The following is a 17,474-nucleotide window of genomic DNA, read 5'->3' on the forward strand; positions in this document are numbered from 1 at the left end:
AGCAAATCTGATATCCGGATAACAATTCTCAGAAGAGTTTCTAAGAACTTTCTCAACATGCAAGAAGCTGAATTTTGACTTTTCTTAGCATCACTACATCAGCGGTTAGCTTCTTTTGAATGAGTCACCAATAAAATCATCGGTTCTTCAGAATTTAATCAGGACCATCTTTAAAGTTACCCGATCTCATTCTAATTCAATGGTTCATTCAACATTGGTACAATCGGAGCATACATTCATTGACGTGCTTTTTCTGTTTGTTATGGGTAGGGTATACAAAAAAATCCAACAAACCGATAAATCGAGTCAAACTGAAAAAAATCCGACTAATGATTTGATTTGGTTTGGTATTGACTCAAAAAAAAATCAAACGGAGATCAAACCAACCCGATATATATATATATATATAATCAACAAAAGGATTATGAGAAGCATACAAGTCAGTACATAGAATCAACAAAAGGATTATGAGAAGCATACAAGTCAGAATTTCCATATGAATTTCAAGCTTTTAGTAGCCACGGGAGCAAACCCCAATACTTTTACAAATAAGATACTTTAATTACAAAAGAAGATCCAAATAGTGGATTAATAACATTACAAAGAAATGCAATAATAAAATTAGAACAATTAAGTATAAGCAGTTAGTTTCATATTAAGAAATTTTTAAATGATTATTTCTATTACTGTACTATTAGCGGAAATGCTTTTGACCAAGACCGGCTATTTTTATCACTTATCTTTTGGCGAAGTTTAACTGTGGCTTCACAATCTGTTCTGATTAATATTTCCGATTTGTTTAGAATATATAGTCTAAAACTATTTAATCCATATATTACAACTAAAATTTCTGCATCGATACTACTCATATTGCCTTTCTCTTTATACCTGTTGCTTTGGTAAGAACATATTTTTTCCTCCCATTTATTACTATATTTATTAGGTCTTGCTTTTAACATTGCTCCCCATCCTTCAAAATTGCCATATATCTATATGATTAAATAATCTATTTCTAATGGCATATTTAGGTCAGGGATAATCTTTATTTTTTCTTTAATTTCTGTGCTAATTTAATATCTTTTGTATTAAAATGTTTCTGTCTGGTAGAACCTGTCTTATATGAAGGTCCTGCTATTTTTCCTAAGTCTTTTATAAAATTTGTAGCATAATTTACTATTCCTAATTTTTTTTTGTAATTCTTTAGTATTATCTAGTTTGTCTGGCATTTCTAGGGCTTTTTTTTTAGCAATATGGGGTTGTAATTTTATTTTACCATCTCCTAACACTACTCCTAAGAAATTTATATAATATTTAAATAATTCCATCTTCTTCTTACTGATTATTATTCCATTTTCTGCAAATAGTCTAAATACCGTCTGTAAATGTCCCAGATGTTCTTTAATATCTTTACGGAATACTAATATATCATCTACATATACTAATACAAACCTTTTATATTCTCCGAATATACTATCCATTTTGTTGGAAAATTGGTGGAGCGGTCTTTAACCCAAATGACATTATTAACCATTTAAAATGTCCTTCTGGCAGGCAAATGTTGTCCATTCTATACTATCTTCATGCATTCTTATCTGCCAGTATTCTAATTTACAGTAAAATTTATTAAATATTTTCTTTTCTTGTATTTTATTTATTAATTCTGTTTTATCTGGTAATTTATACATATTGGTTCTAGTATTATCATTAAGTCTTTTATAATTCATTACCATTCTAGTTTTTTCTCTTATTATCCCACTATGGTTTCTTACCATAAAGGCTGTCGATCTCTATTTAGATGAGTGTGTGTGTGTGTTTTAAAATTATTTCATATATAAAAATATAGTAAAAATTTCATATTTTTAGGAAAACTTACACAAATAACTACCTTAAAAGGTCCAACTTACTCCCCATAGCAACCTTTTCTAATTTTCCCTTTGTAGCTATTTGATGTAGTTTAGTATTTTTTTTTTGATGTATTTCAGTGTTTTTTAATGTATTTTAGTGATCTTTTTTTTTGCTTTGATTTTTAGTGATTTGTTTTTATGTATTTCATTGATTTTTTTAGCTTTAATGTATTTCGATGCCTTTTTTTAATGTATTTCAGTGTTTTTTTTAATGTATTTTAGTGATTTTTTTTTTGTTTTGATGTATTTCAGTGGATTTTTTTTATATAATTCAAAATTCCAAATACGTTCAAATTTTCGTGTATTTGAAAACACTGTTCATATATTCACTGTATTTGAAAGGGTTCAAACAAAATTTCAAATACATTGTGTGCATTCCAACTATATATGAAGCCAAATACATTCAAATTTCCGTGTATTTGAATGGATTTCAACAAATACATTCAAATACAAGATTTAAAAAAATTCAAATACATTAAAAAATAATGTTTTTTCTTTTAACAAATACACTAAATAATACACTCAAAAAATGCAAGACAAATACATTCAAAAACAATGTATGTAGCTATTTGAATGTATTTACACTCAAATAAATGAAATACATTTAAATCCTTTTAAAAAATACATCTGTATTTACTCAAATACACTCAGAACCACTGTCGCAACTCCACAAGACTTAGGGTTTTAGATACAAATCTTAAATTTGCAGATATGTATAAACCACAAAAAGCAAAGTAGTACGATCCTAATCACTCTTCCTTTCAGATGGTGTCACCGGATTTCCTTTCTTAAACTTGTGTCCATTCACATAAAGCCACATAAGAAGAGATGGAGGAAGTGTTAAATAGATATATTTGCAATATGCCATTATCCTGATAATTTTGAATTGAATTACTGAAACTTCTTCTCACATTTTTGAATGAAAACTAAACCAAAAAGTAAAAGTGTCCTTTGTAACGTCATGTTGGAGGGGAAAGCTAAGTTTGAGAGGGAAAAGTGAGAGAGAGAGGGATGAGCACAGAGGGAAAGGGAGAAGAGAGAGAGAGAGAGAGAGAGGAGGCACAGGCCGTGGTGGTGGTTATAGCGGCGCAGATGAGAGAAGGGGAGAGAGAAAGTTTTTTAGGATTTGAGAAAAGAAAAAATCTGAAATGCTTAGTGATTGGAAATAAAGAAAAATATATGTATTTTTGATACAGCTACCAATTTAGAAAAGTTAATTAGCTACTAAATATAATTAAATAAAAGGGTAGTTAATATTAACAATGGGGAGTAAGTTGGACATTTTAAGGTAGTTATTTGTGTAAGTTTGCCATATACTATAAATTCTTTAACTTTATTATAACTTTTGTTTCTTAAACATTTTAACATCATGTTTGGTCTTGCAATTTTATCCCACCATCCATATATATATATATATATATATATATATATATATATATATATATATATATATATATATATATATATTAACTTAAATGAAATCCAAATCAAAATTAAATGTATTCCCCACCCCAAAAGTTAAAGTTCCCAATGTATGATTCTTTTCTCCCTTTTGTGGCATTTTGGTTGATAGTTCTGCGTGTATTGGTTACAATGAACTGAATTTGGTATGATTATATGAAATAGTGTGTCATTTGTATCATATTTCACAAAAATAAAACAAATTTTATTTTAATTGATTTGATTTATAAATATAAAAATCGACACAATTGATTTGGTTTGATAAATAAAAAATTGGATCCCAATCCGAACTTTGCACACCCCTAGTTATGGATTCCAACTCACGGACTTGGTAAAAGATAATAACATTGACTTTGGCATAATTACTGAGTTCATGTGAAGTTGTGATCCTAGGTTCCAAATCCCTTACTTCCCATTTCTTGCGACCACCATTAATCGGATTTAATGGTTTTCTGATTAGTTTATATTTTTTAGGGGAAAAGTGAAAATATATCCCTCAATTTTACAATTTAGAGAAGATACCCCTGTTAAAAAGTGATGTATATATATTCTTGGTGTTACAAAATGGTGTAAATATACCCCTGTCCTAGCACAAATAGTGCAAATATACTCTTTTCACTAACGGGGTTTATTTTTAAAAATCATTTAGCTTAATTTTTTAATTAAAAAAATGCCACCTGGCTTTAAAAAAGAACTCTACTCATTTTTTTTAGTAGACATATTTTTCTAACGCCACATGGTAAATATTTAAAAAAAAAATCTCCGTGGCTTTAAAAAAATAAGTCTGCCCATTTTACATACTAATCAGACCCGACCCATGAGAAACAAAAATTATCATGTGGCTTTAGAAAAATAGGTATACTAAAACAAAATGGGTAGACTTTTTTTTTTTTTAAACGGGTCAACAAAAAAGGTATATTCGCACCATTTTATAATGGCAGGGGGAATACTTACACCACTTTTATAACGGGAGTATATATGCTTTAAATCGCAAAGTTGATGGGTATTTTTTTTTAATCTATGATCATTATAGAGTTTATATTACACTCTATGATGATATTACAAATGAGAATGCTTAAGTAATCCAATAGTATAAAAACTAAGAAGAAAGTTGAGTTATCAACCTCAAACTTTCTGTTACAAACGTATAAACTAAAAAACATAGAATGCCCATCTAAGGTAACCTGAAGTATTTTCCTCTTGTCTTCTTCTTCAAATCTGCCCAACAACACTTGATAATTCATCATTTCTTCTTGGATTTATTGGATCTTGTTGCAGTTGACACTGCCATATGATTTTGTTTTGCTAGTTGCATCGGTAGGTGCCTTGGAATAAAATCTTCAGTCACCTTACCATCCCAGCTTTTCTTTCTTCCATGATTCTTTTTATTATTGCGTAGTTGCCTAGGAGAAATATCTGCATCCCTAGCGGCATTTGCAAAACAATAATCCAACATAGCCTCTTCCTCGTGGATGTCCTCATCTTGTGGGTTAACAAATCTATTTGGAGAGAAAGTACTATCATCACTAACTTGTAGTTGCTTGTTAGTGTTAATAGGTGTAAGAGAAGTCAACTTTTCAACATTAGAACTCCCTAATGCATCAAGAAGCTCTTTGTCACTAACATAATTGTTTTTAACACTAGAACAGGTTAAAACCAATTGTCGCCAAGGATGTAGTGGAGATGAAGCACTGGTAATGCCACTGCCTTTAGGAACAAAAGCTGGTGTGTCGGGGCTCAATTTGCAAGGCATGAAGAGAGAGATAACATGCTCATTCTTTTTTTCCACCATTTCAGCCATCGACTCTCACTTGTAACACCTTTTTGCCCGCTAGAAGGAAGTAAATTCTCAGTCAATACATGTACTGGATTTATGCTCTCGAAAATTTGGGATCCACTGACATTAGTGTTCACAGTTGCATGTGTGGGGAAAATGTCATCATATTGATCCCCTGCAATAGCTTGAAAAGAGTTTTTTTCCAAAACCATATTTGGGCAACCAATATTTTTCGAGGCAGTAGGTTGAAGACCTGAAGTAGCTGCTCCCTGTTGCTGATTTTTACGTTCGGGAGAGGCACTTTTGCTGGATGAAGAACTCTTTCGTGCTACCGTTGTCCAACCTTCACCCCTGTTGGACTCCTCATACGTGCCCGTAATATCTCTGTTTTCAATAGTTAGTCGCTGCCCAACATCGACATTTGACACAATGCTCTTTGCTGCATTATTTCCCCCTTCAATATCAGCTTGTGCATCTTTAACAACATGAGCACCAACATTAGACGACACTTGTGTAGCGTGACGTGAAGCTACAGTAGCTGAAGCATTCTCAGATGATTGTGTCGCTAAAACAGTATTCAAATCTACCGATTTCAAAATTGTGAGACACCCTTGTTCCTGCAGAATTTGTCCAGCAATCAAACTTGATTCGCATACATCAATATCAGCTAGTTTCTGCCCAGAATCGACTAGCGAATCATCGACCATGACTCTTGAATCCGCTGCATTATTTTGAACCTCAACATTGATTGCCTCTTTTTCAGCATCGGCTTGTTGCTCGACAATCTCATCCACTTTAAGATCTGTTTGCAAACCACGTTCACTAGTTGTATCCACTTCATCACTAAGAGTAGCTAAAGCTACTTGTTTTCCACTTGTATTGCCAGCTACAACTTGCCCATTCTCTTTAGTTCGAACACCTGAGGCGTCGAGATTTTTTCCAGATTGGTCAATTGTAAATGCTTCATTACCACGTGTAGTCTGCCTCATTCCAACACCTGTACCAGCTGCACTTTGATGAGCTACAACAACTCTTCTTCTTCTTTCATTTAAGAGTTGTCTCAAATCCCCTTGGAATGTTTCCCCATTACTTCCATTTTGGTCACTGTTTTGACCGTTCTTCCCTCCATTGAGAGTTTTGTCCTTCTTTTCAAGAATAAGACAATACGAACTTTCATTGTGGCCTTGGTGCTTATAAAAATTGCAATATGGAGGGAGATTATCATAAACAATCTCTTGGAAATCTTCCACCATTTTCCAGATTTTTTATCCAAGTATTGAACTCTAACTCTATACGGCAATTTATCAAGGAGGTCAAGCTCCACTTTAACTCTAGCCGTACTAGGTCGAGTTTTCTCTTGGGTAGCTTTATCTATCGCAATTGGCTCGCCAATAGCAGTAGCTATAGACAGTAAAGATTTTTTCACAAACAAAACTGGAGGCAAGCTTGGCAAAGGAATCCAAACAAACGCCCTAGTTGTCTCCTCCTTAGGATTGAACCCTAATGACCATGGAAAAATCCTAATCTGAATTTTCTCACCTTTGTATAGTAAATAACGGACCGATTTCGCCGCTACTATCACATAATCCTCCATCCTATCAAACCTAACCAATATCTGCCTGTGAGCCAACCATCCAATATTGCATCTTCCTTGCGAACCAAAGTATTTGGGCAGAATCTTGCGCAATTCTTGTATATCCAGTTTGTTGTGTGAAAACTTCATCAAAAGAGCTTGATGAAGTCCTTCTTCAATAGTGAACTGCTCTCTCTCCTCCATTGTAAAACTGACCATGGGTTCACCTGAATGATTTTAATAGGATTTAGATGTGTTTTCGCTATAGGTTTGGTAGTAGGGTTTACTAGAGAAGCATACGTTTGATTTTTGGATGACTCTCCCACAGCTTGAAGCTGAGGAGAGACTGTTTTCAGCCATGGAGACCTAGTTCTCCATAGAGAGCGCAGTTGGAGAGGAGAGGCGTGGATTTTCAGTACGTATTTCCGTTAAGTGTTTTTTTTTAAACATCTCAATTGCCCAGATGGGCTCTTGAGTTTATTCTCATAACACTGAAAATGTTACACAGAGGAGGACTAGACCAAGCCTCTTGCAGATACACATTTGGCGGGCATATTGCCTCTAATAAGCTGAGTAAACATACCTTCACGAAGGGGTGTTAACTAGCAAAAAAGCTAAACAATTGATCCTTAACTTATGAAGTCCTTAACAGAGAAGAAACCATTCCTAGGTATAATTCTAAAGTTACATCTGCCTTCTTGATCATTCTTCATTGCAGCTATCACCTGTCTCGGAAGGGAGAGATCGTCAGTGAAGAAAGTCTTCCTCTTGGTTCTTACCCCCCAGTGGGCTAACAAATCTGCCACTGTATTTCCTTCCCTCCAAGTATGTTTGAGCTCTACCTCGTAGTTCCTCACCAATTCCTTTATCTTTTGGATCGAATACAAAATCTGCCAATTTTGTTTTGATTCATCAGTAACAAGGGATCTAACGATCTCGGAATCTGTCTCAACAATAAGGCTCCTGATGTTGTTGGTTTTGCACCATTTAATCCCCATCAACATAGCCTTTGCCTCAGCTACATTATTTGAGCATCTTCCAAAGAAAGCCGAGAAAGCCATTATGAAATTACCATTATGGTCCCTCACTATACCTCCTCCTCCTGCACTTCCCGGATTCCCTTTGCTACAACCATCCACATTTAATTTGAAAATTTATGAAGCAGGTTTCACCCAGATCACTGTTTTGATGGTTAGACATTGTTGCAATCTTTCTATCAGACACATGTTGCTCGTCCAGTTATTATGAAACTTGAGAGAGGGGAAGGTAGCATGTAATAACATGTTCATAAGATAACAAATATTATGGATGACCTGCCCAGCATAATACCTGGTACCTTCAAACTTGTAAGAACACCTTGCCTTCCATATTTGCCAGCATATCACAGTAGGGAAACATTGCAAAACCACTTCTTGCACTTTATTCTTTGGTTTGGTGAGCCACCATCTCATAACCATAGCTCTCACTGTTCCCTGTTGAATGATGATTCCACAAGAGTTACTAAAAAAGGACCATACCTCTCCAGCTATTTGGCTTGTGGAGAATAAATGATCGATTAATTCACAAGAAGCATGGATACAACAGGTGCACTTAGAAGTACATTGTATCTTAAACTTTTTAGTGACAATCTCATCTGTTGGCAACCTCTTTTCTAGTAATCTCATCATGAAGAATGAGACTTTAAATGGCAGTTTGGGGTGCCATGTTTTGATACCTGTTAAAGAATGATTTTTGGAGCTTCTAAATGCATTCCAGGCTGACTTGCATGAGAATTTCCCTAATTGCTCAAGAGTCCACCCTGGCCTGTCTTCATCCATCGGATGGATCTTGATTCTTCTGATAATTCTCACCAAATGATAAGGAACTAAAGCTTGTAATCTATCAACATCCCAATTTTTCTCCCTGATGAACTGATGAACTTTGGTACTCTTAGGAGTAGGACATTCGACCCCTAGATTAGCCAAAGCTCCTTGTCCTGTCCAGTTGTCCCACCAAAAGGACAGATCACCTTTACCTATCTTCCAGAGTATGTACTTCTCAGCTTCTTCCTTGATCTCCATATGTCTCTTCCAAACTTGTGAAAGACCAGGCCTTAGCTTATATGAAACTGGATGGCCTCTCTTACAGTATTTAGCCTCTATGAACGTCCTGAACAAATTGTTACTGGTCCTAAATGTCCACCAAGCCTTAGCAGCAAAGGCTAGTGATATATCATGCAAACTTCTGAACCCAATTCCACCCTCTTTAGTAGGATAGCATAAGTCTTCCCAAGATTTCCAATGATACTTGTTGCTACCATCACCAGACCCCCAGAAAAATCTAGCAATGATTTTTTCGACTTGATTTAAGACTGTTTTAGGAGGGCTAACAGCTGACAGTAAGTAAAGAGGGATTGATTGCAAAACAGATTTAATCAAGACTGCCTTTCCACCATAGGAAAGGAATTTTCCTTGCCACCCTTGAATCCTATTAGAAACTTTAACCACCATCTCATTAAAAAACACTATCTTCTTTCTACCCAAGTATATTGGGCATCCCAAATAATGAAATGGGAATTCTGATGCCCTATAACCAGTGATAGATTTAGTTGATGGGTATAGTTGCACCTTTCACCTATTTTTATTATTTTTATTATTATTATTATTATTATTATTATTATTATTATTATTATTATTATTATTATTATTATTATTATTAGGTGTTGTTATATTCCCAAATCAAAAGTATTTGAATAATTACTTACGTACCTTTGGCTATTCTAATTAGACTTTAGTTTCTTTTGATAAAAATGTTGATAATCACGCATTCATGAGTTTGATCGTATTGGACCTCATTATGAGCACTTCTCAGTATAATATTTACGAGCAATGATGCTTATATTTTCCGTTCGTTGTTTGTGTAACTCCTAAGTGCTGAGTTTTCTAGAGAAGTTTTGTTTCTTGCCCACAAAGTGTTCGATGTTTTGCCTCAATGAATTTCTACAAAGTGCTTGTGTTCTCTACTGATTCTCAGGTGTTCAATGTCTATTGAACTTTAAGGGCCTGTTTGGAAAGCCACCCAGTAATTGTAATTGGGTGTAATTACACAGTTTGACCTGTTTGTTTGACCAAGTAATTACACAGTTAGGTGGGAATTGGGTGTAATTGACAGGGTGTAATTACACTCTCCAATTCTCAAGGGGGGGGGGGGGGGGGGGGGGCTGAGAATTGGGTGTAATTATACCCTGTAATTACAGGGTTGCTTTTTAGTTTGTTTATTTTTTTACTTAATTTATTTTTATTTTTAATCTATTTTATTTCTATTATTTTGATTTTTAATATTTTTTTATTTCTATTATTTTAATTTCTTTTTTATTTTTACTTTTTTATTATTTTTATTTTTTAAAATGTATTATTATTTTTATATTATTTATTTTTCATTTTCTTTCTTTTCGTTCCCAACCTTTACTTCTTGTGATTCTATGTAATTGCTCGTATTTTTTTATTTTATTCATTTAGCATAACCATGTTATTATTTTAATATTTGAAACTACACCTCTTAATATTGAAAAGAATGAGTTATTAACAAACTTGTCATATAACGGGTGATGTTATTAAAGTAGAATTTCATTGTGAATGGGGTTATAAACTTATATTTTTCCTTTCTTTTGAATTATTTACTTAAGTTACGTTGGAACTTACTTATGTAATGTTGAAATTTGACATAAGAGTATTATGTTGAACTTTTTCTTTTGGATTTTGAATTTAGGTTATATTTTCAATTTTAAGTTATTTGCTTTCACATTGCATGTTATTTATTTTTCACTTACATTTGATGGATTTTTTGTGTCAAACATTTGAATAATATTATGGCATTATATTTATTAATATTATTTTTTAGTCAAACATCCAATCCATGACGTTCTCACAAAAAAAAATCTTCTTTTAAGTTTTATAATTAATTAAAATTAAATATTAATTTGAAAAATATATATCAATTACTTTTGTTACAATATTAGTTACAAATATATGATTATTAATTAATATATTTTCAAGAAACAATGTGTTATTAAATAACTAATTTAATATCATTTATAAATGCAATATTTTTTAAATATTAATTTTAAATTTTTTATAATTAAATTTTATTTTTAAATTAAACTGACTGTGTAATTACACTTGTGCAACCAAACAACACGCTTGTAATTACACTGTAATTACGTTATGACAAACAAACAGGTCGTTGTAATTACAATACTGTGTAATTACTAGGCTGTGTAATTACTACCCTAGTAATTACACCAATTCCAATTACCAGGTGGCTTTCCAAATAGGCCCTAAAGTGTGCATGATTCTGATTATTGGTTTAGAATAGAGTGTTCTTTTGTTCTATCGCGATTACATTTTTCTCTGTAGGTTTTCAAATGCCATAAAAGTGTGACACCATGTGTGGTCGATTTAAGTTAACGAAGAGGTTTGTAAAGAAAAGGTTGTCATTTGACTTTCTCGATTAAATTGGTGCTTAGTGTACTTTGAGACAAAAAAAAAAAAAAAACTCAATCTTAGATTTATTTTGTTGATCACAGGCTACCCTCAGATTCTTCCTTCCAAATATTAATGAGGTGCGCGGGAAGGGTAGAGCCCAACTTATTATATACACACTAGATGCCTTTCAAGGGTTCAATTGTGAACTTCTCCTAAGTGTCATGTTTTCTAGAGAAGTTCTTTTTCTTCAAATTTTTTTTAGAGTGCACTGGATAAATCAATTAGTTAATGTTAAATTATTGCCACTAATAATTAATTTGCCCAGAACCCATTTTAACTCATTGTGAATGATTTCCCACAAAGTGCTCGATGTTTTGCCTTAATGAATTTCTGCAAAATGTTTGCATTTCTATTAAGTCTCAGGTGTTTAGCGTCTATTACTCTTAAAGTGTTTGGAAACAAAAATTTGTTACTTGCCTTTCTTGATTAAATAGGTTCTTAGTCTACTTTAAGAGAGCATAAAAAATACTTGTCTTAGATTTATTTGCTAATGGAACTCTTTAAGTAAAATAAAAAGTCACTCCAAAATGCCTATTAAATTTCCAGGAAAATCAATAAATACCGGATGCCCCATCTCTTATTAAATATTTCCATCATCACAAAAATGTTTAGAGATGCTAAAACATAATGAAAAAAGTTGCACAGCTCTAAAGACACCCAAAAAGCATGAAATATGGAGAATTATTTTCCTTAATTGATTGTGGTCTCCCAATTTGCAACATTGATTTTAAGAGGAAATAATAAGATTTCTTCTAATTAGGATTTCAAAAGTGCCAAAATAGAAATACATTCTTCACATCAATACAATAATATAGCAAGAATTTGCAACAAAACAAGTAATTTGGAACAAGAAGTTCCAAGAACATATTCAACATGCGAGAAGTTGAATCCTGATCTTTTGTAGCATTCCCACAACATCTTTCATGTTTGTCCTTCTTGCTGGAGATTCAACACAACAATCTAATGCCACTTTCATGATCGATGCCACACAATCTAACTTCAAGTAACTATCATTTGGTGTTACCAAGTTAGCATCTACAACATCCATTGGTGCCTCTAGGAGTGAATTACTCACCCATTGCTTCAAGCTAATATCTCCCTCAAACATTTCATCATTAGGCTTTTTCCTTGTAAATGTTTCTAGTAACATGATCCCGTAACTATAGACATCACATTTTGTTGACACCAATCCATCCAGTCCATACTCTATAGTCAAACAGTTTATTTAAAGATGTAACATAATTTCTTGGTGGAAAAAAAAAGAAGAAGGAAAAATCAATGTTCAAATTAAAACAAAAGAATGAGACGTACCTGGTGCAATATAACCCAATGTTGCTATGGTTTTTGTGTATAAATCACTCTCATCTTCACCAAGCAGTTTTGAAATACCAAAGTCACTTAGGTGGGCAACCATATCCTCATCCAGCAAGACATTACTAGGCTTAAGATCACAGTGAATCACGGGCAAGGAGCACCCATGGTGGAGATATTCCAATGCACATGCCACATCTATCATTATGCTTAGTCTCTGCATCAAATCTAAGAAGTTGTTGTGTGAATACAAGCACTTCTCAAGACTCCCATTAGGCATATACTCAAGCACTAAAGCCTTAAAATCAAGGTTAGGACAACTGGTGATGACTTTTACGAGATTCCTATGGCGAAGGCTGCGTAAAACTTCACACTCTGTATCAAAACTCTTGAATGCTGCTTCCAGTTGCAGATTGAACACTTTAACTGCAATAGGAGTCCCACTTCTTAGAATGCCTTTGTAGACGGCGCCAAAACTTCCAGAACCAATCAAATTACTCTCGCTAAGCGCATCAGTTGCTTGGAGCAGCTCATAGTATGAAATTCTTCCTCTTGTTGCGATAGACAATGAATCAACTTTTTGAGAAGCTCTTTTACCTCTTCTATACCTTATCCATATAGACACAAAGGTGATAGGAACAAATACAAGTGCAATTCCTAGTAAAAGAAATAGAACTAGCATTTTTTTCCTATTTGATTTGTGTTTTGATGAAGTGGGGCATGGTGGGACATTAAATCTTGAAGGACCACACAATGCTTCATTGTAGATGAAAAACTGACTCGAAAGGTTCTTGAAAGGACCGCTCGAGGGTATTTCACCATACAATTTGTTGAAAGAAACATTGAAATACTTCAGGTTTTGAAGTTTTTCCAAAGATTTGGAAATGATTCCCGATATATTATTATGAGAAAGGTCTAGGAACTCCAAGCCTACCATGTTGCTCATCGAGGCAGGTATAGATCCTTGTAACTTGTTGTGTCTCAAATAAAGTATCTCCAGATTTTGTAATCCTCCAATTTCTCTAGGAATTCCATTTGAGAATTGATTGATTGATAGATCCATTTGTGCCAAAGCCTTTAGATTTCCAATTTCAGGAGGTAAAGAACCACTCATGTTGTTTGTCGATAAGTCAAGAACCAGTAGATCTTTAAGATTCCATAAGCTTGTTGGTATGTTGGAAGTCAATTTGTTAGAACCCAGAGATATCTCCCTAAGGGACGTAATATTCCCTAAACAATTTGGAAGAGATCCTGAAAGTTGATTGTTACCCAAGGAAATAACACTCAATCTCTGCAATTTACATAAACTATCTCCAAAAAATCTTGTAAGCATGTTATCCCGTATGCCCAGTCCCTGAAGGTTTCTCAGGTTGCCAATTGATGTGGGAATTGACCCAACCAAGTTGTTTCCATTAAGATTCAGGGTTAATAAGCTACTTAAGTTTCCAAATCCATTTGGAATTCGCCCCTTGATTTTGCAATTACTAGCGATAAACCTTGTAAGAGATGTGGAAAGATTCCCAATGGAGGCTGGAAGCATGCCATTTAGAGGGTTAAACTTTAGAAAAAGATATGTTAAATTTATGCAATTGGTTAAGGAAGTCAGGAAGCTTAACGATGAGTCACTATTTAAATTGTTTGACTCCAAGTTTAGTTTCCGTAGACGAGTCAAATATCCAAGAGAATTGGGAATCAAGCCGGTGAGTTGGTTGTATGAAAGCTCTAGAATAGTTAGTTTTGAACAATTGGAAATAGAATGAGGTATAGTCCCAACAAGATATGTTAAGCCCATCAAATAAAGCTCTTCAATGTTGGGTAAGACAGAACCTATGTTAGATGGTATAGTTCCTGATAGATCATTGAATGAAAGAGAAATCTTTCTCAGCCCTGATATGTTGAAGATTTCCATTGCAAGTGAACCACTAAAACTATTATACGCAAGATCGATTCCCTCCAGCTCAATAAGGTTGCTTATCTCTTTGGGTATTTCACCTGGTAACACATGAAGAAATAATGAATACTAGATTTCTCAGTTCAATCTGGTATAAGTTGTAATTTTTGCCAACCCTTGCTATCAGTTTGAATGCATACCAATAAGAATATTTTCACTAAGATCTAACATCTGTATCTTGGTTAAATTGTCAATCTCTTGTGGTAAGTATCCGCTAACATTGTTGCGTCGTAGTATCAAATATTGCAGTGAGGAGATATTAAATATGGAGATCGGAATTATTCCTGCAATTCATGTGCAATAAATTCTTTGTGGAAGTAATTAGATTCAATACTACTAGCACTCATAAGATAATTAATGTAGCAGGAACATACCTGTGAAATGGTTATATTTGAGGGACATTTTCTGCAAGTTACTCAATCTTCCAATTCCACTATGTATTGGTCCATCAAACTCATTTACTGATAAATCCAATAGTTGAAGTTCTGAACAATTTGACAAGCTTGTAGGCATATGACCATGAAAATTGTTTTCGTGTAGATAAAGCTCTTTGAGTATTGGGAGATGATTGCATAAACCATTTGGAAGAATTCCTGATAAGCTATTGCCTGTGAATGCAATGACTTCGATTTTAGAAATATTGAAAATTGACAATGGTATAGAGCCTGTAAGCTTATTAAATTGTATGCCCAACTCGTTCAAGTTGTTAAGATTGCCGATCCCTTCTGGAATGTTTCCTTCAAGTGAATTAACAGATATATCTAAATACTCCAACCTTGAGGCATTCAAGAGTGACAGAGGAATAGAGCCTATGAGCTTGTTATCCCTCAAGTTTAACTCTCTAAGGTTTATGAGACTTCCAATCACTTTTGGGATTTGACCCTCTATGAAATTGGATCTCAGATTCAAAGTTTCAAGTGTAGAAATATTAGAAAATGAAGAAGGGATAGAACCAGTGAAACTATTATATCCAAGATTTAGAACTTGAAGTTCGTGTAAAAACCCAAACCAAGAAGGAACCTCCCCTATGAAATTGTTGAAACTTATATCAAGAAATTTAAGTCGATGCAAGCGTGCCATTTCTTGAGGCAAATTGCCATGAAAATTGTTGCTTCCCAAGTCAAGAGTAGCAAGAAATGTGAGGTTTCCAAAATCACGGGGGATACCGCCCCTAAGAGCCATGTTAGAAAGATTCAAGGATTTCACTCTTTGGTGACGAGAACCACAAGTGACTCCCACCCAATGGCAAACAGAAATAGCTGGAGACCAGCTTTCATCCAAGAAGTGAAAGGGGTCCGAAATGATTTGGGATTTTAGGGAAAGAAGAGCTAATTTATCAGTGGTAATGTTGGTATGAGTCATGGCTGAACTAGCCATAGCATAGTGAAGCAACAAGAGTGTTAATAGACAAGAGGCGAATGCTTTCTCCATGGTTGCATAAATTAGTAGGAAGATGGTATGACTAGTAACCTGTGGTTTTGAGACTATAAATAGCAATGAGATCTCCCTTTTGGTCTTCAGGAAATTTAAAATATCTTTTGAGGAGATTTTTCATTCTAATCTATTTTAATTTTAAGGGAAAAAAGGAAAAAAAAAATTCTTTACTCATTCTTTCATATCAATACTAATAGCACCAAATCAACCAAGTCTTGCACGTCTCAATCAGAATTGTAAATATGGTGCAAAAATTCCTCTAATAAGCCAAAGACTTGTGCAAGTCAACCAAGTCTTGCTTTCATATTCTGTAGAATTGTGTAGTGAGAAGTAGTGTTACCTTTGCGCTACTCGTTTTGTATTAGAGAAATTTTCCGAGTCATGTGGGCCCTGAGGACTAGACCAACAACCAACCAAGTCTTTCATCCAAGAAGTGAAAGGGGTACGAAATGATTTGGGATTTTGGGGAAAGAAGAGCTAATTGATTAGTGGTAATGTTGGTATGAGTCATGGCTGAACTAGCCATAGCATAGTGAAGCAACAAGAGTGTTAATAGACAAGAGGCGAATGCTTTCTCCATGGTTGCATAAATTAGTAGGAAGATGGTATGACTAGTAACCTGTGGTTTTGAGACTATAAATAGCAATGAGATCTCCCTTTTGGTCTTCAGGATATTTAATATATCTTTTGAGGAGATTTTTCATTCTAATCTATTTTAACGAAAAAAAGGGGGAAAAAATACTTTTCTTTACTCACTCTTTCATATCAATACTGATGCCACCAAATCAACCAAGTCTTGCACGCTTCAATCAGAATTGTAAATATGGCTCAAAAATTCCTCTAATAAGCCGAAGACTTGTGCAAGTCAACCAAGTCTTGCTTTCATATTCTGTAGAATTGTGTGGTGAGAAGTAGTGTTACCTTTGCGCTACTCGTTTTGTATTAGAGAAATTTTCCGAGTCATGTGGGCCCTGAGGACTAGACCAACAACCAACCAAGTCTTGCAACATTTGGCAAATTTCACCTTGTCGTCTTGTCTTGTCCAGTGGATTACTTTCTATAACGATGAATAATTCAATTCAAAAAGGATTTTATTCATCACTCTGTTCATAAACTATGCCCCATTATCATTATGCTATGCTGATGATAATATCCTTTTTTCCTTAGGTAATGGCAACTCTCTAACTATTTGGTGGCTTCAAACTCTTATGCTGATACAATTGAGGAATTAAACCAAATCATTGACTTTAACAACAGCAACTTCCCTTTTAAATAGAGTTAATGGAAAAAAAAACACCTAAACTATCATCTTTTCATGAGTTTCATACCTCAACTATCCATTGTTCCATTTACATATCTAAACTACCACTGTCATTGTATTAAAACACACCTTTTTGTTGAGTTGGTCTCACACACCTGTTGTCGATTGGGAACAAATATTTGTCCAACTCAGCATTGGGGTGTGTTTTAATACAAAAGGAATAATAGGTTAGGTAGGTAGAGAGAATAATGGATTGTTGAGATGTGGAATCCGCGAAAA

The 17,474-nt window shown here is 34.1% G+C and overlaps 1 protein-coding gene across 3 annotated transcripts; it reads right to left on the reverse strand.

Moving 5' to 3' along the window:
- Window positions 1–11,910: 11,910 nt before the first annotated feature.
- LOC132618435 (probable LRR receptor-like serine/threonine-protein kinase At3g47570) lies at window positions 11,911–16,674 on the reverse strand. 3 transcript variants are annotated; one of them, XM_060333494.1, is made up of 5 exons: window positions 16,275–16,674; window positions 14,875–15,108; window positions 14,641–14,784; window positions 12,550–14,541; window positions 11,911–12,444 (listed from the first exon to the last, which is right to left on the reverse strand). In XM_060333494.1, exons 2-5 carry the CDS (start codon window positions 15,011–15,013, stop codon window positions 12,107–12,109), a joined length of 2,613 nt encoding a protein of 870 aa, XP_060189477.1. In that variant the 5' UTR covers window positions 15,014–15,108; window positions 16,275–16,674; the 3' UTR covers window positions 11,911–12,106. The 3 variants fall into 3 exon arrangements, with proteins under 3 accessions (XP_060189477.1, XP_060189475.1, XP_060189476.1); XM_060333492.1 differs by lacking the exon at window positions 16,275–16,674 and having other exon boundaries at window positions 14,875–16,062; XM_060333493.1 differs by lacking the exons at window positions 14,641–14,784; window positions 16,275–16,674 and having other exon boundaries at window positions 14,875–16,061.
- Window positions 16,675–17,474: the final 800 nt, after the last annotated feature.

This window comes from Lycium barbarum, chromosome 11, assembly GCF_019175385.1.
Source record: "Lycium barbarum isolate Lr01 chromosome 11, ASM1917538v2, whole genome shotgun sequence".
Taxonomy (NCBI): domain Eukaryota; kingdom Viridiplantae; phylum Streptophyta; class Magnoliopsida; order Solanales; family Solanaceae; genus Lycium; species Lycium barbarum.